The sequence below is a fragment of the Rhinoderma darwinii genome, chromosome 12 (assembly GCF_050947455.1).
Source record: "Rhinoderma darwinii isolate aRhiDar2 chromosome 12, aRhiDar2.hap1, whole genome shotgun sequence".
Lineage (NCBI taxonomy): Eukaryota > Metazoa > Chordata > Amphibia > Anura > Rhinodermatidae > Rhinoderma > Rhinoderma darwinii.
Genome location: NC_134698.1, coordinates 60,259,424 through 60,285,380, shown reverse-complemented (window position 1 = coordinate 60,285,380; position 25,957 = coordinate 60,259,424). Strand labels below are relative to the sequence as shown.

Below are 25,957 nucleotides of genomic sequence, written 5' to 3'. Positions count from 1 at the left end.
ACTAAACCCCTCAAGGACATTATCTAGGGGCATAGTGAGCATTTTGACCTTACAGGTTTTTTTTAACAAATTATTGGAATTGGACCGTGAAAATGAAAATCTACATTCTTTCAAAGAAATTGTAGGTTTAGCTAATTTTTTCTCATTTCCACAAGGACTAAAGGAGAAAAAGCACCGCTACATTTGTAAAGCAATTTCTCCCGAGCAAAACAATACCCCACCTGTGGTAATAAACGACTGTTTGGACACACGGCAGGGCTTAGAAGGGAAAAGAGCGCCATTTGGCTTTTGGAGCTCAAATTTAGCAGGAATGGTTTGCGGAGGCAATGTCGCAATTGCAAAGCCCCTGAGGGACCAAAACAACAAACGCCCAAAAAATTATTCCATTTTGGAAACTACACCCCTTGAGGAATTCAGCTAGGGTGTAGTGAGCATTTTTGCCCCACAGGTGCTTCATACATTTTATTAGAATTGGGCAGTGAACATAAAAACCTTTTTTCTTTAATAAGACATAGCTTTAGTTCAAAATTTTTCATTTTCTCAACAAATAAAGGAAAAAAGAACAACATTTATAAAGCAACTTCTCTGGAGTACGGAAATACCCCATATGTGGTCATAAACTGCTGTTTGGGCACACCGCAGGGCTCAGAAGCGCCATTTTGCTTTTGGAGTGCAGGATTGGTTTCCTGTCGCTATGTCGCATTTGCAAAGCCCCTGTGGGACCAAAACAGCGAAAACCCCCATTTTGGCAACTTCACCCCTCAAGGTATTCACCTAGGGGTGTTGTGAGCATGTTAACCCCACAGGTGTTTTGTAGCAAATTAGTGTGCACTCACTGTTGCAGAGTGAAAATGGGATTTTTTCCATAGATATGCCAATATGTGGTGCCCAGCTTGTGCTGCCATAACCAAACAGCTGTCTAATTATTATGCTGTGTTTCCCAGTTTTAGAAACACCCTACGTGGGGTGCTAATCTTTTGCCTGGACATTCGACCAGGCTCAGGAGTGAAAGAGTACCATGCGAAGTTGAGGCCTAATTTGGCGACTTACAAAGTATTGGTTCAAAATTGCAGGGCTCAGATGTGTAATAATAAAATAAACCACTGAGAAGTGAACCCATTTTGCAAACTACACCCATCAAGGCATTTATTAAGGGGTGTAGTGAGCATTTTCACCCCACAGGTCTTTTCCATAAATGATTTGTGCTGCAGATGGTGCAAAGTAAAAATTAGAATTTTTCCCCAGATATGCTATTTCCGTGGCAAATATGTCGTGCCCAGCTAATGCTACTGGAGACACACACACCCTAAAAATTGTTAAAAGGGGTTCTCCCTGGTTTGGTGATGCCATATATGTGGAAGGAAACTACTGTTTGGGCACACTGTAGGGTTCAGAAGGGAGGGAGCACCATTTTGCTTTTGAAGCATAGATTTTGCTTGGGGGTAGTTTTGTTTGGAATTTTTACTGGTATTTCAGTTTATAATGTGAGGGCATATGTAAGCTGGGCAGAGTACATCAGAGGCATAGTCAGGTGGTATAATAATGGGGTAAAAAAAACCAACATAAAATAATCCATAGATGTGTGTTACACTGTGAAGCAATCCATTCTGCACAGGCCAGTGTCGCACTGATAGATGTCCTTCCTTGTCACTCTTTTGGTCCACACTCCGCACCTTTGCCGTTTGGTGAATTTTGCTGGGAAGCATTGTCCTGGTATAATAAGGGCGCCCTTGCTTCCAGCAGATATGTTTGGGCCCTCCCTTTCCTGGTTCTCTAATTTTAGGGCCTCGATAAATCGCCTCTTGAAACAGATGAAATGTTCCCCTCTGATCTGCACAACTGCATATTTTTATTTCCTGACTTATTAGAGCATTAACTAATTTATTTTTTCATAGATGTTGTGGTATGAGGGCTGTTTATTTGCGGGCCGAGCTGTAGTTATTATTGGTACCATTTTGGGGTACATGCAAATTTTTGATCACTTTTTATCCTGTTTTTTTGGGGAGGCAAAGTGACCAAAAAACAGCAATTCTGTCATCGTTTTTAGTTGTTTTTTTAAATTACATGTTAACATTATTCTGCGGGTCTGTACAATTCCGGCGATACCTAATTTATAGAACTTTTTTATGTTTTACAAATTTTTCCACAATAAAATTACTTTCTTTTTTTGTCACCATGTTGTGAGAACAATAACTTTTTAATTTTTTGCGTCGACTGAGCTGTATGAGGGCTTGTTTTTTGCGAGACGAGCTCTAGTTTTTCATAGGTACCAATTTTGGATACATGCGACTTTTTGATCACTTTTTTTTATTTTATTTTATTATTGTTTTTTACAACTTTTTGTTTTTTTTAGTCCCACTAGGGGATTTGAAGATCCAACTGTCAGATTTTTTTTTTCTAATACATTGCACTACCTATAACAACCAAATATGCAACTCGGCTCTCTACCACTGAAATATCTCAACAAGGAGAAGAACAACCGGAGCAGGTAAAAAAGAGATGAGATCCTCAACACCACAAAACACAGAGACAAATTGATAGTTTTTTACCGCTCAGACGGTTGTAGATGTAAAGTCTGAAGTGTCCATCAAGGGTTTGACCTTCCCCCAGCTAGCATGCAGAAAAAAACGATCCAAATTTCCCCTGGTGTGTATATCTCGCTGGTACTTGTGGTTCCACACAGAAATGAAACTGCAGAAATGCAAAAGCTTGCTGTGTATATCCTCGTACTTGATGTTCTAAATCTCCAACAAGGGAGAAAAAGGAGATGGTGCACAACCTTTTGGAAACTACAAATTCCACAAGTTTATTCCATACTTACAAAAACAGATATAGATAAAATCATAAAATAAGCTTCCCAGAGGAAGCCAGAAGGGCGAAACCCAGGGTCGGGTTGCATTATTTGGCGTGTTACAAGAGCTTATTTTATGGACACTTCAGACTTTTACATCTACAACCGTCACTACCTATGTAGTGCAATGTATTAGACCTGTCAGTCTTTCATTGACAGCAAGCCGATTTAGGCTTTGCCTCCAGGCGGAGCCTAATCTGCTTCCGTAATGGGAGAGCAGGATGCCATTGTTAGGTCTCCTGTTGCCATAGTAGCAGTTGGCAGCCCTGCGGTGCAGGGCGGAACTGCCGATTCTGCTGACAAACACAAAGATGCAGCGATAGTTTCTAGCTTTCTAGCTTTTTATGGGGTTAATGGCAGGAATCAAAGCTAGCTCCGGTTCCTGCCGTTGCATGTGGATGTCAGCTGTAACATACATCTGATATCCACCGCTGATGACGACGGCTCATCTCCTGAGCCGGCGCCATCTTTCCGATGGCTACGGAAGCATTTTAGGCTCTGCCTCCGGGGGGGGGGGGGCTGGAAGTTTTCTGTACTAGGCATACCAGGAGGCCAGTGTTAGGCCTCGGGTTGCCATTGCAGCCACCGACACCCCGGCGATTTCATTGCTGGGGTGCCGATGAGCTGCCAACACCTTAAATGCAGCGATCGCTTTTGACCGCTTCATTTAAGGGGAAGCTAACCAGTCCCCATCATTACAGCAAGGTGACGGCTGTAAGATACAACTGACATCCGGGGATAATGGCACAGACTCCGCTTCTGAGCTGGTGCCATCCATTTATCGTACGTATACGACATTTTGCGGGAAGCACTGGCTTTCCATGACGTATCCATACGACAAATGTCGGGAACCGGTTAAAGTCACTATATAATACCTATAAAAATATATTTTATTAGAAGTAAATACACCACATGTACAAATTTATAACCTTATAAACATGCTAAACATAATCTCTTGGGGGTTGCCACCCTGACAAGCGGCCAAACTATGCCCCCATAAAATCACCAAAACCCCTCAACATGCGTAGCTAACACATGAGCATGAATTAATAAAAAAAAAATGTTTATCTCCTTTTGTCTCATTTGTTGACTTGTTGTGTTGCTTATTAGTTACTTCCTTGATTGAATATGTAGACGCAATAAAAATAAGCCCTTATTCACACGACAGGGCCATCACCCGGCTGCATTAGGAACAGTAGACCCCTAATGGCGCTATTCACACGACCGATTTTTTGACGGCCGGGAACCCTGGCCGTCAAAAAATGGGACATGCATTATTTTCAGCCGTTTGCCCGGCTCCCATAGAAGTCTATGGGGCCGGGTAATACACGGCCATCACCGGAATGTGTCCTGAGTGATGGCCATGTATTCCGTCGCTCACGCTCTCTCTCCTCCTCCTCCTCACAGTGCAGAGTGCATGTGAGGAGGAGGAGGGTCTTTTTACGCTCCCTGTAGAGGTCGGAATCTCCAATCCCCGGCCGTCACTCGGACCCTGTCGTGTGAATGAGGCTTAAGGCCTCGTTCACATCAGCGTCTGGTTCCGTTAGACCTTTCCATCGGAGTAACCTATGAACGGAAAGATGAATGGAAACCAATCCGTTTGCATTACCATTGATTTCAATGGTAATGCTTCCGTTGCTTAAGGTTTCTGTTTTTTTTTGTTTTTTTTTGCAAAAAACCATAACATAGTCTACTTTCGCTAATTAAATGGAAACCTTACAGAATACAAACAAACGGAAACCAATTGCCATGGAAGCATTACCATTGAAATCCATGGTAATGCAAATGGAAGCTATGGTTTCCGTTTGTATTTCCGTTCATGTGTTCCTCCGACTGAAAGGTCTAACGGAACCCATGAATGGAAGGCCAACGCTAATGTGAACGAGGCCTAAAGTTGTTAATACTTAAATAGAAAAAAAATATAAAATAAAAATCACTTCTAGTATTTGTACAAAAGACCCCGAGACTGGTTTTCTAATGTAGGAAGTAATTTACCAGTCACCAGGTATCTCTACTAACAGATTTTTCCATAAAACTTTTTGGCACAAGCAAAGTCAATTTAGAGCTTTGTGGAAATAATAATGTGAGTGCCTCATTTTCTGAAATCTCGTTCTAATATTGATTTTGGATCTTCCTTGCTTTCGCAAGCTTTTTTTTTTTCCTATGCTTTGCACTACATATTTGATATTCTGTCGGTAGAGGACGGAGAGATTTTCCAAAACCCATTCATCTTTTTCCTGTAAGTCCTGTTCTTTTCAGTTTCTGAACTGTAGTATTTACTCAAGTATTTGTTAATATTTTTGTTGGATCCATTCCTCCATCAATCTGCATGATATTTCCTGTGGTGCAGTCTGTTTTTGAACATCCAAGAACACTTAATCCGCTCCTACTCTGAACGGTTGGTAATGGTTCACCTGTATTTTGTTGTATGGACTTTTGTGGTGCTATTAAGGAGACACTGTGCCCAACTATTATGGGGCAATTGTCTCTCCGTCTCTCTGTGTCTCTCTGTCATCCCATGGTTCGTGAACAAAGGCCACTGACCAAAAAACGCATGGCATTTTTGACCAGCCCAAAAAAGGGCCAAACAAAAAAATTAGTGAAGAAAGCATTTTTGTGGAATGCGACAGATTTGCAGCTGAAATTTTTGCGACTGTCCCATTCATATGTTGGTTTGATACCTTGTGATAACTGCTGGAGATGCAATGTAGACACTGGCAGTTATCCCATATTTGGTTGTCCTGTCTGTCACGGCACGGGGTGTGGACCCACTGGGCCGTACCGCGTAGCGGAATAGCAGCTGGCCAAACAGGTACAATACAAAGTCTATAGTCCAGGAAAGGTACCTGAGGCAATGTAGACAGTAGCAGTGATTCAGGCTGAAGATAAGGCTCCGGCAGTAGACCGACACCCGGCGGGGTGTGATACAGTAGAGGCAGCTGAAGACACCACTCTACTTCAACTCTAGATGGCACAGAGGCACGGTAGCACGGGATACAAGGTACAGGCAGCAGGAACGAGTAACACTGGGAACTGGAAAACACTAGGAGACCATTTGCAATACAAACTTTAAGTACACAACAACGCTCAGGTGAAGATCAAGGGGGCAGAGCCCTTTTTTATAGTCCAGCAGCATTCTGGACTGATTGCAGACTTCCTGCAATTATGCGCACACTGGCCCTTTAAGGCCATGCGGGCGCACGCGCCCTGCGGCAGACAGTCACAGAACCAGGAAGTGAGTGCCGGTGTTTCTCAGGAGGGAGATGCCGCCGAGCACTCACACGTCCGTCAGAGGGCAAGTCAGAACGACGGGCCACGGCCATAGACGTTACACTGTCCCCTCATTAGACCATTTTTGGAGGCAATTGAACAGCTTATAAATATAATTTGCTGCACTTCCTATACACTGAGTGCGGGCTTGGTCCTATTATGGTGTCCACAATCGCATTTCACACCATCGACTAAAAATGTACCTACCTTTTTATGATTTCTGCAATAAAATTGTTCCTATAAAATGGAGGGATACTACCTCCCCGACTACTGATATGTGGGTGTCTAAAATGCACCAATTATGTCGCGTGAAGGAATTGGGTGCACAACTCTAGATCCTCCTATTTGTCCATTTGGGGGCCGTGGTTGGACTATGTTCGCACCCCCGCCAACTAGCCTAATGACCTTCTCTCCCCTTCGCCTCCCCTTTATGGAAATTGATACTGATAATTACTCGATAGCCATGAGTGAGTCTATTAGTACTCCTAGGATAACCTAACTTCTAGCATGTTGTTTGCCGGGTTAATGGAAGGATTTTTACATTTCTATTGTTGATTGGAAACCTAGATCTCATGTGAATTGGAGCAAATTTCAGATTTAGTTTACTTACTCATCTCCTTTTGTAATTTACATAGACCGCTTAGGTATCTGCCTCTTTAAGGTAATTCTACTCACGCCTTTATTAGATATCCCTACCTTGTCGCCATTTGGTTTGTCTATGAGGAGATAGATGGATATATATATATATATATATATATATATGGATATATATATATATAATATTGTGTGTGTTCTTATTGTATTGTGTTTTGATGCATGTTTGTTTGAGGTATTGGACTTGAATTGCTCCTTATATATTTTCTATGATGTATATTCAGATGACTTTATAATTGTATGTATTAGGTTGGGATGATCTTAATCCACCGCCTTTCTTTGACCTGTGAGTTGACGGATATATGCATACTTATTTGTTTTCTCTGTCTGAGAGAAGATTATCGATGTCCTGTATTTTTCATATGCTTTTTTTTTGTATTTCAATAAAAATAGAATTTACAAAAAAAATAAAGTATTGGATCAAAATATAAAAAAAATAGGACGTCCTATTTTTTTACAAAAGGTTTCTACGCCCCGGACACCTTGTAAATTTACAGTAAAGATGTCCGTTGGCCATAGAAATGAATGGGTCCGTAATTCCGGATTAATTCTACAGCCTTGTGTATGAGGTCTAAGATCTAGTTTAAATGGGTTCATTTGATTTTATTAGAGCTGACACCTTGACCTTTGGCTCACAGCGGAAGGATACAGTGATACGGTTTTAACACTTGATGTCTGCAGAATTCATCTCACACTTTGTTCACAGCATGTGGAACGTCTCGGAGCATAAATACCGGAAATGACAAGTTTTTTGCACTGTTTGTGGTTGTGTATGCTGAATCATGGCTTTTTGACATGAAGTTTTGCAGAATGGTGGTTTGCACAAACATCTAAGAACAGAGGCATCACGATTTGGTTTTTGCCATCTCCTAGCATGTTTCACTTCATATTTTCTTTATGCTTTTAGGTTTTATGTTCGTTTACTCCCTTGTTGCTTTGCGAGTGTGACTTCTGTTTTCAATCCAAGCTGTCATTTGCCCAAGGTCTTGTCCTGATGGATCGGTACTTTTGTCCTCAAAGAACCTACATGCCCTATGAATAATGATCTATGGAATTGGTCGTTTTAATATTAGCCGATTTATAATTATCATTGCCAACTAGATAAATTTAAGTGCTGGTGACCCCATAAATCTGTTTTTTGGTTTGATGTTTTTTTTATATTTTTTTTGTAATTTTTTTTCAGAATCTCCAATCTTCTTGTTTTGTGATTTGTATCCATCTATCTTGTTGCTGGGTCCCCTACTTTTCTCTTGTATCCCTCTCAGCATAATTATGTTTAACAAAAACGAAGATTCTATTAGACTTCGTTCACATCTGCGCCAAGGTCCCTTTCCGTCGGAATAGGATCCTGACTGACACAAACGAAAACTAAAGGTTTCCGTTTCCATCACCATTGATCTCAATGGTGACTAATACGGTGCAAATGGTTTCCATTTGTCTCCGTTGTGCAAGGGTTCCGTCGTTTTGACTGAATCAGTAGGGTAGTCGACTACACTATTGATTCCGTCAAAACGACGGAACCCTTGCACAATAGAGACAAACGAAAACTAAACCGTTTGTGTCTGTCAGAGCTCAGTCCGATGGAAAGTTCAGACGGAACGTTGGAACGGGACCCTGGCGCAGATGTGAATGAAGCCTTACCTGCTAAAAATATAAGCGCTTCAGACAATGTGGAACTGGTCTGTTTCCCATTTTATTAGTGTGGATGGATCAGTTTTGAGATGAACAGTAGAGGAGAAAAAACAACACAAAGTGCACATAGTGCATCAAATGGTTTAGGAAAAAAGCCACAGATAGGGGATCAGTTCTGCTGGCCTAGTTGGTTGTGCAGCCTGCCTTCCGATCCGGATCCAAAGCGCCCGGTGGTAAATGGTAGTTTAAGAAGTTTGAGGGAAAAAACGGAAAAAATCATATTTTTTCTTAAACTACCAGATTTGAGATCAGATATTCAGTTATTCACAGTTTTGTGAGGACATTCTTTAAGCGGGTCTACCCCGTCTATGACGTCCGCATTCCCTTATGGGGTATATGGAAAGGGTTTGTCGAGATAAAATCCAGATTTGTACATTTTTTCAAATATTTATCATTGTAAGCCTATGTGTTTGTGCATCTGTTTGAATTCTGTTACGATCTCCATTAATATAATCAGGTTGCTTTAGTATGCCAGTGTTGTTAGGTTTCCACCCAACTAAAAATAAAAATCTGAAATTTTATGGATTTCATAAATCAGTGGGATCTGTTAGGATCTGTAAACCTTCATTTTTGATCTATTAAAAACAGATCCATCACCGCTCCATCAGCAATGGAAGCTCTGACACAGATGTGAACAGGGCCTTAGGCTTGCTGTTGCAATACTTTATGGAAATGACCTCCAAGTATTCTAAGTATTTGCAAATTAGCAATGATGGCACACAAGCCTTTGCAATAGGCATCATGCCCACTGATGTATTTGAAACATGTATCGCAAAGATACTGAAAAAAGTAGGAGTGCATTTGATTATTACATTTCTGTGGAGTCGGCGCAAATCGCAACATACGCCAAAAGATGGCGCATCAGATTGTAACCCCTTTTTCATGGCTTGTAGTGGGGAATACTGTGCAATATACTGCACGCAGTACGGAGCAATATTAACCGTATTAAAACACAGGTGCAGGGCCAGCGTCTGCATTAGGCAAACGTGGGCAGATGCCATGGTGATCAGGTAAACATGCTCTATGTTTGCAAAGCCAAAAGTGAGGTAGACCGAGGGCCTAACATATATACCCAGAGCCAGTCCCGCATAAGTGTGTATGAGGCCTTTAATTTGACTCTTGTTATATTTTTCATCAAAAGTTTTGTTTTTTTATGTGGGTTTTAATGTTACGCTTTTTTCCAAAATATATTTTAACCTTTTAACCATCCATTATGAACAGAATCTCTAACGAATGTTAATAATTAACCCCCTTTTTATATATTGCTGAAATGTTTTTTGTTTTGTCTTTCTTTTCTTACAGGGATAAAAGAAGTAGCTTTGATATTGGTAATAGGAGGGGAGCCACTAAGGTAAATAAGTAAATCTTCTTAACCCCTTCAGGACGGAGCATGTTTTGGCCTTGTGGATGCAGCCAGTTTTTTTTTCAAGTCTGACGTGTCGCTTTATGTGGTAATAACTTGGGAATGCTTTTAACCTATCCAAGCGATTCTGAGATTTTTTTTCTCGTGACATATTGTACTTTATGTTAGTGGAAAAATGTGATCAAGAATTTCAGTATTTATTTGTGAAAAACACCAAACTTTAGAGCAAATTTGCATTTTTCTAAATTTAAATTTATCTGCTTGTAAAACAGATAGTAATACCACACAAAATAGGTACTAATTAACATTTCCCGTATGTCTACTTTATGTTGACATCGTTTTTTGAACGTGCTTTTATTTTTCTAGGACGTCACAAGGCTTAGAACTTTAGCAGCAATTTCTCATATTTTCAAGAAAATTTCCAAAACCTATTTTTATAGGTACCAGTTCAGTTGTGAAGTGGCTTTAAGGGCCTTCTATATTAGAAACCCCCATAAGTCACCCAATTTTAAAAACTGCACCCCTCAAAGTTTTCAAAACAGAATTTAGAAAGTTTCTTAACCCTTTAGGTGTTTCAGAGGAATTAAAGCAAAGTAGAGGTGAAATTTACAAATTTCTTCTTTTCTTTATTTGTCAGAAAATCCATTTTAATAAAAAACAAATCGGTAATTCAGAAGGTTTTACCCAATAAATGCAACTCTATATTTATTGCCCAGATTCTGCAGTTTTTAGAAATATCCCACATCTGGCCCTAGTGTGCTTACGGACTGAAACACAGGCAGTCCGAAGCAAAGGATTTTGGAGCCTCCTTTTTATTAGAATATATTTTAGGCACCATGTCAAGTTTCAAGATGTCGTGTGGGGCCAAAACAGTGGAAACCCCCCAAAAACACACCATTTGGCAAACCCCACCTCTCAAGGAATTGATAGAGTGGTATAAGGAGCATTTTAACCCCACAGGTTTTTTTGCTGAATTTAGTTGAATTAGTCCGTAAAAATTTAAATCTACATTTTTTTCCCAATAAAACGTAGGAATTATCAATTTTTACAAGGCATAAAGAAGCAAAAGCACCCCAAAATTTGTAAAGCATTTCTCCTGATTACGGCAATACCCCATATGTGGTAATAAACTGCTGTTTGGATACACGGCAGTAGGGAAAGGAGCGCTATTTGGCTTTTGAAGCTCAAGTTTGCTGGAATAGTTTTCGGGCGTCATGTCGCATTTGTAAAGCCCCTGAGGGACCAAAACAGTGGAAAACCCCCAGAAGTGACCCCATTTGGGAAACTACAGCCCTAAAAGAGTTTATCTAGGGTTAGGCCCCATGCACATGAACGTAAAAAACACCTGTAATTACGGGTCCATAGACTTCTATTGGCCACGGGTACCTCCCCGTAGGCTTACGGGAAGGTGCCCGGGCTGTTGAAAAATATAGAACATGTCCTATTTAGGCCGTAATTACTGCACGGGCAGGCCCATAGAAGTCTATGGGGCTCCCGTAATTACGGGTGACTACGTGTGTGCACCCATAATTACGGGAGCGTTGCTATGCGACGTCGGGATAGTCACTGTCCAGGGTGCTGAAAGAGTTAAACGATCGGCAGTAACTCTTTCAGCACCCTGGACAGTGGCGTCCGATCACAATATAGATCAACGTGTAAAAAAAAACTTACCCATACTTACCCAGAACTCCCTGCTTCTTCCTCCAGTGCGGCCTCCCGGGATGACGTGTCAGCCCATGTGACCGCTGCAGCCAATCACAGGCTGCAGCGGTCACATGGACTGCCGCGTCATCCAGGGAGTCGGGCTGGATGTCGAAAGAGGGACGCGTCACCAAGACAACGGCCGGGTAAGTATGAATTTCTTTTACTTTTACCTCGGAAAGGGCTGTCCCTTCTCTCTATCCTGCACTGATGGAGAGAAGGGGCTGCCGATTTAGTGCAGTGCAATTTTGCAGCGAAAACGTGCTCGTGAATACGGGTGGAATACTGGCGACACCGGACCCGTACTTACGGGCACGGGTCCGTAAATACTGGTGCAATACGAATCGAATACGTGGGACCAAGGACCCGTATTTACGCCAGTATTTAAGGGAGGAAAAAGAATACGTTCGTGTGCATGAGGCCTTTATAGTGAGCATTTTGATCGCACAGGTTTTTCGCTGAATTTCGTATAATTTAGCCGTGACATCTATTTTTTTTTTTTATTGTTTTTTTTTTTACCGTGCATTATAAATGACATATTTAATTTATTCTGCGGGTGGATGCGATACCATATGTATATAGGTTATGTCTTATGGCGCAATAAAATCACGCTTTTAACAAAATTATTCCATTTTTGTTTTGCCATAGTCTAAGGCATCATTTACACGAGCGTAATATACGCGCGTGCTTTTCACGCGTGTCGTACGCACCTATATTAGGCTATGGGGCAGTGCAGACAGTCCGCGAGTTGTGCGCTGCGTAAAACTCACAACATGTTCTATATTTCAGCGTTTTTCGCGCATCACGCACCCATTGTAGTCAATGGGTGCGTGAAAACCACGCAGGTCGCACGGAAGCACTTCCGTGCGAACTGCGTGGTTCGCGCAACAGCTGTCAAACTCTGAATGTAAACAGAAAAGCACCACGTGCTTTTCTGTTTACAAACATCCAAACGGAGTGTCAAAATGATGGCGACTGCGCGAAAATCACGCAGCCGCTCATCATACACTGATGACACACGCAGCTGTTAAGTGCCCTTTGCGCACGCGAAACGCCATGTTTTTTGCGTGCGCAAAAATGCACACGCTCGTGCAACTCAGGCCTAAGAGCCATAATTTCTTTTTCTTTTTCCACTTGCTTTTTGAGAACAAACTATATTTTTTTTATTGGTACCATGTTTGGCTACGTGCAACAATTTGATCCCTATTTATTAAAAACTTTTTGGCGCTGAAATTACTAAAAATAGCGATTCCAGTATAATTTTTGTTTTTTTTATGGCAGCCACCGTGCGGGATAATTATAATTTTTTTTTTTATAGTTCAGGCCATTACGGATGTGGCGATACCAATTCTGCATAGTTTATTTTTTTTTTTTCTAATAATAAAGGGCGGTTTTTAATTTTATTACTTTTTGAACTTTTTTTATTTTACTTTTTTTTTTTTTTTTTTTTTCAGTCACACTTGGGACTTGAAGATCCAACTGTTGGATCGTTGTTAGGCCCTGTTCACACAGTTTTTTGCAGGCAGAAAACTTCCTCAAAATTCAGTTTCTAATTTTGAGGCAGATTTTGCCGCGTTTTTAGCGCTATTTGAGTGCCACAGGCAAAAACGCAGCGAAATACGCTTTCTCTGCCTCCCATTGATGTCAATGGGACGGTCCGAGGCGTAAATGGCCGAAGATAGGGCATGTCACTTTTTACCGCGAGCGTTTTTTACAGTTTCCGCGTCAAAAAACAGTGTGAACAGGGCCTTATAATACACAGCAATACTTATGTATTGCAGGGTATTAGACCTGTCAGCATGTCACTTTTTTAGGCCTCCGGTTGCTGTAACAACTTAAATGTGGTGGTCGCTATTGACCACTGCATTTAAGGGGTCAATTGGCATGGATCACCGCAGTGATCCAACCCGATTTCCCCCTGTACTAAAGTTGCTAGTAGCAGCCTGTACTGGGAGATGCCGACTACGGAGCACACGTAGATTAATGGGCTGCAGGCACAAGTACCAGCGCTGCAGCCTGTTAATCTACGTGGGTTGGTCGGGAAGTGGTTAAAGCATATTTTACTTTTTAGATACTTTTCAAAATAAGCTGTCGTATGTGTGTACATGAGGAATAACCTTTCTGGACATTGAGTTGTATTAATTTTTTTTTTTTTAACAGTTTTCCCCTCTATCTTTAATTCTCCGTTTTCTCTGAACTAGTGGGCAGAACCTAATCATGCTTTCATCTCTAATATATATATATATATATATATATATATATATATATATATATATATATATATATATATATATATATATATATATATATGCAGTGTAGCTGAGCATCAAGCACTGGGTTGGGAAAAAACACTTACCGGGCAGCTGCAGCACATCTGTATGTATTTTTCTCACTCTACTCACGCTCACCTCTAGATAGACATGTATATGCAGGGTGTCTGTGTCTTTCTCTCTCTGCTCCCTCCTTCTGCTTCCCCTCCTCTCTCCATAATCTTTTATAGGAGAGTGTGTCTTTCTCTCCATAGACTTCTATAAGCAGCGTGTCTGTCTCTCTCTCTCCCTTCTTCATAGACTTGCATTGGCAGGCAGTAAAGAGTACTCTGCAGTCCATTTGTAACTAGGGACATATTTTGCTCGACAACAGGGGGTGGACAGCCGATTTACAGGAAGGGCAACACCTAGTAGCAGTAACTTCACACATAATTTGCATGGATAAAACTACTGAATTTTAACGAAGTAAATTACAAAATTAGTAAATCTATATCAATCAGGTTAACAATTAAATTAGCACAAGTTGCTTAAAAAGTTAGCATCCATTTAAGAAATATATTTATGGTGTTTGGTTTCAATGTTTTGTTTTATAGTTGAATTTTTATGCTATAGTCCTCTCCATGTTGTACTTACAATGTAGTAATAGATGACACACTGCTAAGTGAACCACAGATGGTGTGCGCTTGTTCCGTTCCTGGATATTTGCTAAGCAGAGTTGATGCTGTCCCTGACTTAGTTGCGTTCTAGTTAAAGCAGAATTCCAGTTGACGGATGAAAATAATCTTTTCATAGGGGTTGTCCAAGATCGGGAATAAAGTGTCTGCTTTTTTCCAAAAACAGCACGACACCTAAAATGACTAAGGCTGAACTGCAATGCCAGTCACGACCCAAGGGTGGCACTGTTTACGTGTAGAAAAAAACCAAACTATCCTTTTTAATTGCGGACAACACCTTTAACCCACTCCCCTATTGGTCATACTTACCTGCTATTTATTTTCTTAAATGTTTGATACTTGGTTGCCCTTTAGGAGACTGCTAACTGTGATTGCGGCTTAGCTACATGGAAATCTAAGTTGCAAAGGAAGTCTGAGGTCCATAAATCAATACAGTTTAGTAAAAAGGAGTCTCTCGGTCTCTGTCCTGTCCTGTGTTACACAGACAACCAATTGATACCAAAGGGCACTGTGTAATGCTTCATATCCCCTGTGGTGGCGCTGCAGGGTCATTGAACACTTACTGTCAAGTTTCCCCACAAATCACAGCTGATTGCTTGGGGTTCCAGCAGGGGGACGCTTTGATCAGCTCATCATCAAGGGACCGTTCTAACAAGTGGGTATGGTCCTGTGCAAAGTGCCCCTTTAAATAACCCTTCCTTTTCATATAGGAAGGCGAACTATAAACCTAAGAAATAAAGAGTCTCTAAATCTGCCCATATACATCAGATAGAAATTGGCTGAAATGGCTTTTGGGTCGTTGTTGGCTGAAATTCTGTGTAAATGGTTTTGTCGTATTATCTTTCAATATTTGTTGCATGCTTTCTTGTGTCTTGTGTGTGTCTTGTGTGTGTGTGTGTGTGTGTGTGTGTGACCAATATTAAACTGTTCGTTGATGGCCTCATACACACTGCAGAGCTATTGCGACGGCACACACCGTCCCTACAGTCCTGTATTACAGACACTGTATTACTGTGGACAATGCCCTGTTTTATTTTCTTACAGATTGGAGGCATATGGAGGTGCACAGTATGAACCCATAGACTTTTATGGGCACCATATTACGGATCCATACAACCTGGAACTTCTACAGAGCTGTAATACTGCATGAGGCCTAAAGCCCCCATACACACGGCCTCCGTTTGCTGCTGTAAAGGCTCTTACGGGTTATAAATGTGCAGCGCTTGGGGGAGATTTACTAATGCAGTCTAATATTTAGTCAAGGTAAATATAGACTAGGCAGTCAGAAGACTCAAAGTGTCTAAACCAGTTAATAAATGTGGCATACAGCATGTGCACCAGAATTCTGGCACATTTTGAATAGTAAATCTGCCCCAGTGCATCCAAGCGAGAGAAGCCCTGTAAATATATGGCATTCGATGGAGCACGCCACCATTTCCTTTCTGTCGGATTTGTGGGGAATCCAACAAAAAAATAACTCCTGGTACCTCCCTGTAAAATGGGAGGCATACATGAGTAGAGTAGAGGCTCCATGCATTTAAATAGGAGCACTGTTATGGCACTATTTATGTCACGGACCTAAAGATCCCCCCCCCCCCCCAGACAAATCTCCCAATAATGAAAACGTGCAACCACCAGCACTAAAACATGGAGTATTTCAGATCATGGATGAGATCAATACAATTACATTAAGTATTGGGCTTTATTTAGCTAAATTACTTATGCATCTCTTGATTCTGTATGTTTTTCCAGATAGCATTTACATTAACCCTTCATCTGGATTTGGCCGTTCATCAGTAACGTTAAGTTGGAGTCCCAAAATAGTTGTTTAGCAACATTGACTTCTTGGCAATCCTGTACTCAGGTGTGTAGGGTGCAAACGAGAAATGGAAAAACAGTCGTCTAAACTCAGGGGCGTTGCTAGGATCTTAAAACATCAGCGCCACAAATCCCAGGGCTTATGTCCCGTCCCCTAGATTCCCCCCCAAAAAGGCAGCATAGCTAAAAAAAACACCTTTTTTTTAGAACAATAAGCTTTAAAAACACCAGTATATCGGTACACTGTCCCTGGTAATTACTTTACAATGAAACCTGTGCCCATAGATGCAACATCCCTGCCCCCAAAATATTTTTCGCATCATAAACATTTGTGCCAACTTAGCGCCCACCACACAGGCAATGTGCCCCCATTCAGTAATGGTGCCCCACTAAGTTATGCTGGCCTTACTCCAAAATGCTGTCCCCATAGGGTTGCCCACACAGTAGTAGTCATTAAAAAAATAAAACTAATAGTTACCCGTGCTCTGTTCTTACGACAAATTTCTATTTTTAGGCCTGCAGCCTATGAGATGATGGGACGGGATTTCTTCGCAGGCCGACGCGATGACTTAACTGCATCGCACTGGCCTGCCCAGGAGTCCCGACCTTGTGTCTCCCAGGCTGCTGGCCTGTAGCCTATAAGTGTGAATGGCGGGGCAGGTAGCTGACTGCTCCCTACTTCGCTATAGCCTGTTAATTGCATCTGCGTCCTGCAGATGCAGTTTAATCTGGTGGTCACCCTGAGATACCGGGCTAGCGACGCCTCTGCCTAAACTGTAAACGTTATTTAGACAATAAGCACTATAAAAAAATCTTCCAGCGCCCTGGACCACATCTTGGAAGAGATCTCTAAAAAGCTGATTTTGTATTTATATATTGTATTTGGCCTAGAAAGGTAACATTCTGTTTTTGTCTCCAGCTAAATAATGAATTATGCTTCCTAAAAGTGCTGGTCTTTTTGTACGCCACTTAGCAGGTTTGTCTGTGTAGATGAGCACTGCTGATAGGGGAGGAATTCAGCCTCTGTAAGCGGTTATTGAATGTGGTGTCATCACTTGTATGGGGGAAGGTTGGGGTTTCACTCTGCAATGTTTACAAATGGGCTCCAAAGACCCTTCACCAATATACACCGGAATGGGCTTTTTATTAATGCCGGCGTGGGCCATTTTATGTTGTTTTTGAAAAATGTCTGTTTTAGTAAATACTTGTTGTTTCGTGGGGAATACAATTGTAGAACGGTAATTTGTTTTGCTTTTTTTGTTTAGACCTCTGCATTTTGCCTTTTTTTTTTTTTTTTTTGTTTTTTTTTTTTTTTGTTATCCGTCCTGTTAATTTAGCCATAAATTTCCAACTCCGTATTACCGTTCCCCTTGTCAATGAACAAGTCTGAATAATGTACAGGTCTCATACACAGTCTGAACCTGACCAATCAGTGTTGACCTAGTCAGACCGGAGGGGGGGGGGGGTCTTGTGCCTCATGGACAAGGGGAATCGTAACACCCAGTTATGAATTTATTCACACATTTCCAGCAGGAATAACCGTTCTAAGAAAAGTCTCTCCAGAATATATTTTATCATTTTGAGAAATGCAGGTGTTTACTAAAAGAGACCTGTCGGGGGAGAGCTGACCATTACATAACGGGAAAATTGCATAACGTTCAGCAAATTAATGTTGGTTTTTTGCATAATTGAAAGTGGGCAACCCTTAAGGTCGGAGACCTCTGCAATAATAGGTGTATGGCTGATAGAATATGCGTTGGCACATGAGTAAAATACTCAAAATCACGATCATTGGAGGTTGTCACTCTTTACTACCAATACGTTACCAATATGTTTCATTTCTGAAAGTGTTTTTTAGGTTATGCTCAAATGTTACAGAATCTTTCCATTGTTGATTTTGCCTGCGGGTTTCACTTCAGTGGACAGTGTGTATTACAAAACATGAATCTTCTGTTCATCCATAATTAAAATAACGAAGCAGATTCACTGTAAAAATATAATTTATTCGGCCTTGGAGATGTCTGCATTATTGTGATGTTCTCTTATTGCCTTCGGAGCATGTTTAATTTTTCTAATGCTTGAGGCGTATGAGCCACGTATATATTAACACTGGGCGTACGGGGACGCGGCTGTGTTTAGATATGGTAATTGGACCAAAGAAGCACTGGAGCAAATAACTAACCCAGTTAATGATCGCAAAATGGAAAATGTGCTATGAGGACGGAGTTCTGTGTACAAGGTCAGTGAGCCTAGAGTCCCTATTAGTAGTCCGTGATCAATATTTCGTAATATGTGAAACATTGCATCTATGTCTGCATGGCATTAGTTGCAATACGTTTTTGAAGTTTCTGGTGTCTTCCACTCTGAAACATGTAAAAAGCTTCTGAAAAGCACTAGCGGCCGACCTGTGCCTACTTTTTGCTTGACAAAGGGCTGTGTTATAGCCCAAAACGTCACGATGTTTGGTGCGCTTATGGCTTGAATAAATGAATTTGTCTGCCCAAAATAAAAATGAGTTTCCCGTTGTGATTGGCAGGTGACCTTGTATCCCAGCTGGTTGTTTTAAAGGATGTTCTAGAATTTAGAATATTAAAATTAAATATTGCAAATCAGGATTTTATTAAATTTTTTTTATTTTTGTCCCCCCATCTTCCTTGACTATGTAGTCCATGCATGTAATAATATCTGACTGCGCAGAACATAAAGTCTTTTCAGAATGTGAGCTATGACTCAAACCGTAAATAACTGACATGTATAATGTTTCCAGGTTACGCATAGCTTTTTGTTTAGCAAAGTGTTGGTTTGGCTGCATGTCTGCTGCGCCAGCAAATTCTAGCAGTTTTTATGGTGTGGTATTAGATCTTTGCTGACTTAAGACAACATACGCCTTGTTTTGTACAAAGCAAAAGTTTTAAAGTTATCCGAAGAATGAATTTCCTCAGAACGTGCAGCACAGCATCAGCAATGTTGCGATGGCCGCGGTTGACGTTAAACATCAATACTGACAATTAAAGCCTTTACAGGGGTTTTCCGCTTTGGACAATTTTTTTACTTTTTCTTCTTTTCTTTTTTGGAAATTAACTTTTTATTTTGAATTTTGAAATGTGTAAGAATCATCGGGAAGCTCAACATGAGTTACTAACCAAAATATGGAAAATAAAGAATGAAAAACATTAAATAATCTGGGCTCTTGTAATGGCAACAGAAGGCACCTGAGAGCGAAGACAGAATTACCACTGTGGGCCAAGATTGTCGCTATTAACAGATACTTTCCATCGAGACCAGTTTTGGGAAGAATTTTCTATTGTGTGTAATCTGATGGCCACCAACTTTTCCATTTGCAAAGCATTATTGATTTAATTCTGTAACTCATTTGGCAATAAAAGTTAAGCTTCCAGCTTGTTTTTTTTGCCTGGAATTGTGGCAAAACTGTACAATTTTGTCACAATTTTTCCAAATTGCGGCAAAATAGTTGTTTTGCCACGTTTGCAGGCAAAAAAAAACCGCTATTGGTTCCGTCAAGAACTACGGTGACAGATGGAAACCATTAGCTAGTTTTCCGTCACCATTGATATCAATGGTGAAGGAAACTGAAGCTTAGGTTTCCCGTTTGCCTTTCCGTTGAGGGGTCAACCCGACGGAACCCCTCAACGGAAGGGCAACGGTGATGTGAGCAGGCCCTGAAATGACACGTTCCTCGTAGTGGTGCTAATTGTTTCAGCTGGTCTTTGCCTATGTGAGCCAGCCTTATTATGCCAACGCTGGAGCCATGCTTGTAGCACCCACTGTTCCAAAATAAACGAGCAACATCTGCCCACAATGTTCTTTGCGCTAATGTGACGCTCTGCCTGCATAGAGTTTTACAGCTCATCTAACTTTTTTTTGCTGGGTGAGCCATGCTGCTTCTTTATGTTCACGGCTCATATGCTGGGAACTGTGCCGCCAGCGCAAGACCGCTGGGCGGCTCCTAATGACGGCACCCACGGAGCCTTATTGAATAAATATGCCTGACTGACATCATTAGGAGCCGCATGGCACAGTACGAGAGTTTAAAGATATACATAAGGAGAGGTTCTCAGAACTTCTATTACCTGTAGAACTGTGCCGCCCTCCCACTCGAAGGCCATGGTCGGTCACATGGCGTGTATTTTATGCGCCGAAATACGCGTAAAAAAACCTCTTCATTAAGCTTCCTATTCAACTTCATGTGAAAATGCACAGTTAGTACATACAACGCGGTTTTTTTCCCGCAAGCGTATTTTAAAAAACTGAATTATGTTAAAAAGAAGCCATAGGTCAAATCTTTGACGCATAAAACGCTACGAAAATGTGCCAAATGTTCCCATAGTCAATGGGAGTCATAAATTATGCATTTAGATGTGCGCAAATGTGTCAAAATGTCTTATTGTTTTTTTAAAAGCGCTTCACAGGAAACTAGCTCATTTGACACGTTTATACATTAGTGTTTTTTGAGTGTGTTTTTAATGTGTAAGAATACGTATAAGATTTATTTTAAAGCAATCGGGAGCCTTTACAGATGTGAACGATGCCTGTAGAGGCGTTATTGCACCTCTGGCGCTCCCACCAAGCTGCAGTGGTGCCACAGGGTCATCTTGGACAATACTTGTTTTGGTTAGAGAGGTTCCCCAAAAGTAAGATGACCATCAGCACGGTTACTGATCGCCTGTAATCTGTAGGGGAACCTAGCCACAAGTATTAGGGTATGTGCACACACACTAATTACGTCCGTAATTGATGGACGTATTTCGGCCGCAAGTCCCGGACCGAACACAGTGCAGGGAGCCGGGCTCCTAGCATCATACTTATGTACGATGCTAGGAGTCCCTGCCTCGCTGCAGGACAACTGTCCCGTACTGTAATCATGTTTTCAGTACGGGACAGTTGTCCTGCAGCAAGGCAGGGACTCCTAGCATCGTATATAACTATGATGCTAGGAGCCCGGCTCCCTGCACTGTGTTTGGTCCGGTACTTGCGGCCGAAATACGTCCGTCAATTACGGACGTAATTAGTGTGTGTGCACATACCCTTAGTTTTTCCCTACACCTCTACAAAGAAAATGAAGTGTTACGCGGTTCTGAGAGGGAATTGCATATTGGGTCCTCCTGAGGTAGAGCCGCTCTAGGTGCTAAATAAGCATCTCCCTCTCTAGACTCAGAATTCCTGATAGTGTATTTCAATATTGGTTTAATTGGACCAAACCTTGAAGTTGTTGCATTCGTTGATTGTGAATACCAGGAGTCGGCCATTCTTGTGCCGTTTGACCCTTGGAATAGGTTTGCTGTGCTTTATGGTCACACTCCTATGTTAAGGTGATGGGCTGTTCGCTTACAAAGGAACATAGTGGTGACAATTTAACCTCCTTTACCAACAATTTAAATCACGATTTCATAGTTTGTGTTAATGTAATTAAGGACAATATGCTTACCGTATGTTAATATAAGATTTTTAATTTACTGTTTCAGGTTCTGAGGGTCGAAAAATGAACAAACTTCGTCAAAGCTTTCGGCGAAAGAAAGATGTGTATGTCCCGGAGGCCAGCCGACCCCACCAGTGGCAAACCGATGAAGAATCTGTGCGGACTGGGAAATGTAGCTTTCAGGTTAAGGTAATTCTCATGGCTTCAAAACTTTGCAGCCATAGACACAAACTGCACAACTACAATGTTTAACCCCTTAATGACCAGCCTATTTTAGACCTTAATGACCAGGCCATTTTTTAAGTTTTTCCATCGTCTCATTCCAAGAGCTATAACTTTTTTATTTTTGTGTCGACATAGCTGTATAATGTCTTGTTTTTTGCGGGACAAGTTGTATTTTATTTGCGTATTATTTATTGATTACATTTTATTAACTTTTTTTTTTTTGGTGGAGAATAGAAAAAACACTGAAATTTCGGCCACCCTTTTTCGCATCCTTAATCTACGCCGTTTACCGTGTGGTGTAAATAACACAACAACTTTATTCAGCGGGTTGTTACGATTGCAACGATACCAAATTTGTATCGTTTTTTTATGTTTTACTACTCTTACACAGTAAAAACGCTTTTTTTTCAAAATTATTTGTTTTTGTGTCTCCATATTTGAAGAGCCATAACTTTTTTTTATTGTTCCGCCGATGCAGTTGTATGAGGGCTTTTTTTTGGTGGGAAGATTTGTACGATTTTGGAGTAGGTGCGACTTTTTGATCACTTTTTCTCACATTTTTTTTTTTAAGTACGGATTCACAGAAAACAGCAATTTTTCCATAGTTTTTTATTTCATTTTTTACGGCGTTCACCATGCGGGTTAAATAATGTAACAGATTTATAGTCGGGGCCATTACGGACGCGGCGATACCAAATATGCGTAACTTTTTTTACTTTATCTTGGTTTTTTCATAGTAAAGCAGTTTGTAGGGGGGAAAAAGTGGGTTTTTCATTTTTTTTTTCCACTTTTTTTTAATTAACTTTATTAAACTTTTTTACTAGTCCCACTAGGGGACTTTAATATGCGATTCTCCGATCGCTATTATAATACACTGCAATACTTTTGTATTGCAGTGTATTACTGCCTGTCCGTTTAAAACGGACAGGCATCTGCTAGGTCATGCCTCCGGCATTCACTACAGGCAGACCTGGGGGCCTTTTATTAGGCCCCCGGCTGCCATCGGAGACAGACACCTATCGCCGGGTGTCAGTGGGATAAGAGGGAGCTCCCTCTCTCTCTCCAAAAACACTCAGATGCGGCGCTCGCTATTGAGCGCCGCATCTGAAGGGTTAAACCGGTGCGATCGATACTTATATCGATCTCACACGTTCGAGCAGGGACACCCCCAGCCCTCAGCTACTTCTGGCAGCTGAGAGCAGGGAGATTTGACAGCTCCCTGCTCTGTTTATTTATCCTGATGCAGCGCCGTAAAAATGCACATGCATCAGAATAAAGCCCGTTAGTGGCCGCCGTTAAAAGGCGTATTGGCGGTCACTAACTGCTTAAGTATCCCGCCTTCCGCTTTATACATCCATTCAACATATATTAATAGTTGGAGATCTACCTCATACATTATTTATGTAGAGCTTCGTGTCCTATTGTTCATACTTAGTTAGTGCAGGAAATGTTAGAAAGATGTAGAACATTATAGCACCATTACTATACAGTTCAATACTGATCCATGAGTTTAGTGTCTGTTTAAAGGGGTTTTCCCATAATCATTATTTATCACCTATCCACAGGACAGGTGATAAATATCTTATCGGTGGGGGCCTGACTGCTAGGACCCCCACCAATGACGAGAACGAGCTTACCTTGCTGTTCTTGGGAACCCCATAGGAATGAAGCGGTAGTGCGCATACTCGACCTGGGCTCTATTTCTATGGGGCTGCCAAGCACTGTCTTCAGCAGTCCCATGGATATAAATGGAGTGGTGCCTGAGCATATACACTACCGGGCTCCCAGAAATTGCAAGGTAAGCTTGTTCTTTTGATTGGTGGGGCTCCCAGCAGTTGGACCCCTACCGATCCTGTCGATAGGTGATGAATAATGATTGTGAGCAAACCCCTTTTAACTTGGAAAATACCCTATTGTAGCATCGCAGTGCTTGTGTAGCCAGTTACATAAGGTCGTCCTGCACTAGTTGATTTGGATGTTGGTCGGTTTCTGAATAGCAGCAAGTAGTACTACCGACCAGCACACCCACCAATCTTTTTGAGGTTTGTGTATTGATTGTATGAGCATTCTGATATCAAATCCAGTCATGCCAGTCAGGCTGAGCTTGGCACTCTGCAGAGTAGTTGTAATAGAATTACTTCAAAAACTCTTTATAGTGGGCTGAGGGTTTGTCCTCCTCTTCCTTTTGTACATTCATGGGTGCTGAGTGTTATTCTGAAAGCTTAAAGTGTCAGTCCAGTTATACTTACCTGTCCGGTTGCTGTGGCGATGCCCACTGAGTATCATGTTCGGGTCCAATTCTAGTAATTTGCCGTGGCAACAGAACTACCCAGCCTGCAGGAACGTCTCTCCATGTCCGATGTTCAGGCGGGGGAGTATAACTGGACACACTTTAACTCTACTTAGACGCTGACTTTTTGGCAATCGTACAGAATCTGCGCCCCTATGCCACATATCCTGCGGTTTTTTAATTTTAATATTTTTTTTCTGATCCTTCTACCTATTTTCCATTTCTCTGCCCAGTTTATACAATGAAGGACTCCACCTTGCTGCTTTCTCTGTGTGATTATGGGGAGAGGTCATCTGTGCTGCACAGAATATCTATTGGCGACTGCATGTATTGAGATGCATATACCCTTCAGTCATAAAATTGAAACTACCTGCCTAATATTGTGTAGGTTTTCCTTGTGCCAATACCACTCTGACCCATTGAGGCACGGACTCCACAAGACCTCTGAAGGTGTCCTGTAATATTTGGCACCAAAATGTCTTGTAAGTTGCAAGGTAGGGCCTCCATGGATCTGATTGACAACTGGGGAATTTGGAGGCTGAGACAACACCTTAAACTATTTGCCATGTTCCTCAAATCATTCCTGGGCACACTATCCTAATGAAAGAGGCCATTTCCATTAACCCATTAGTGACCAGCCTATTTTAGGCCCTAACGACCAAGCTTTTTATATATATATATATCGCATTCAAAGAGCTCTAACTTTTTTTTTCCGTCGACATATGTATGAGGCCTTTTTGTTTTTTTTGCGGGATTAGTTGTACTTTTTAATGCCACCATTTTGGGGTACATATAATTATGTTAACTTTATTGTTTGGGTCATTACGGTTGTGGCGTTACCACGTGTACTTTACTGTAATCTTTCTTAATAATTTTTATTTCACATTTATTACCTTTTTTTTTTTTTTTTCTTTCTATTTCCAACAAATCAACTGACTGTTCACTTGCTGCCTAATATATCCTAACGATTCATATTTCCTTACATTAAATACAATTGTATTTATTGCTTTGATGAAGCAAAATCTCTTGTTCACTCCATGATCTCATAACCTTTTTTTTTAAAATGAGGTGAACATTTTTGTATTGAAGACCGTGACTGTTAAAGCGACCCTCCAGTCCTAGGACAAAATTATAAATATGATGGTGTATATGGTGTAATATTACCTGGTGCCCTCCAGTTGTGCCCCCCTGCTGTGGATCCGCTGCTTTGGGCTCCCCTCTGTGTTGTCCAAAAATGACTTCACAGACTGAGTATAAGACACTCCTTTTGTTCTCTGATTGGCCTGAATTGCTCACGTGATTGGCTCTGACCACTCCAAGAACAGTGGGATTCTCTCCTACAGGTAGTCTATGAAGCGCAGCAGCCATGTTGGGACAACACAAAGGGGAGCCCAAAGCGGCGGATCCACAGCAGAGGGGCACAGGTAATATTACTCGCTTTACACGGTCACATTTAAAATGTCGCTGGAACGACGGGTCGCTTTAAATGTCTGTTTACCAACGTGTTGTGCCGTCTCAACGGATATCTGATGTTTTCATTAATTAGAAAATACTTTTGTTTTTCAGTATACAATTATTACCACATTTATTTATTTTTTCTTTCTGTAATTGAACAAAATATTGTTGAATGTCCTAGTATAAGCAACATTGAGAAAGATGAAGGCAATCCGAAGCATCACTCCACCAGCCCACGCCCGCCACCCTCCTCTTCC

At 41.3% G+C, this 25,957-nt stretch overlaps 1 protein-coding gene across 7 annotated transcripts in view; it reads left to right on the top strand.

Annotated features, from left to right (window-relative positions):
* NUMB (NUMB endocytic adaptor protein) overlaps positions 1-25,957 on the top strand; it is a 109,926-nt gene that overhangs the window by 54,472 nt on the left and 29,497 nt on the right. For 6 of the 7 annotated variants that reach the window (XM_075844550.1, XM_075844543.1, XM_075844546.1 and 3 more), the window contains exons 2-3: positions 9,770-9,818; positions 21,777-21,919. In XM_075844550.1, coding sequence (XP_075700665.1) covers positions 21,794-21,919 — 126 coding nt within the window. In that variant the 5' untranslated portion in view covers positions 9,770-9,818; positions 21,777-21,793. The remainder of the gene's footprint in view (positions 1-9,769; positions 9,819-21,776; positions 21,920-25,957) is intronic. The other variant, XM_075844545.1, reaches the window with a different exon arrangement.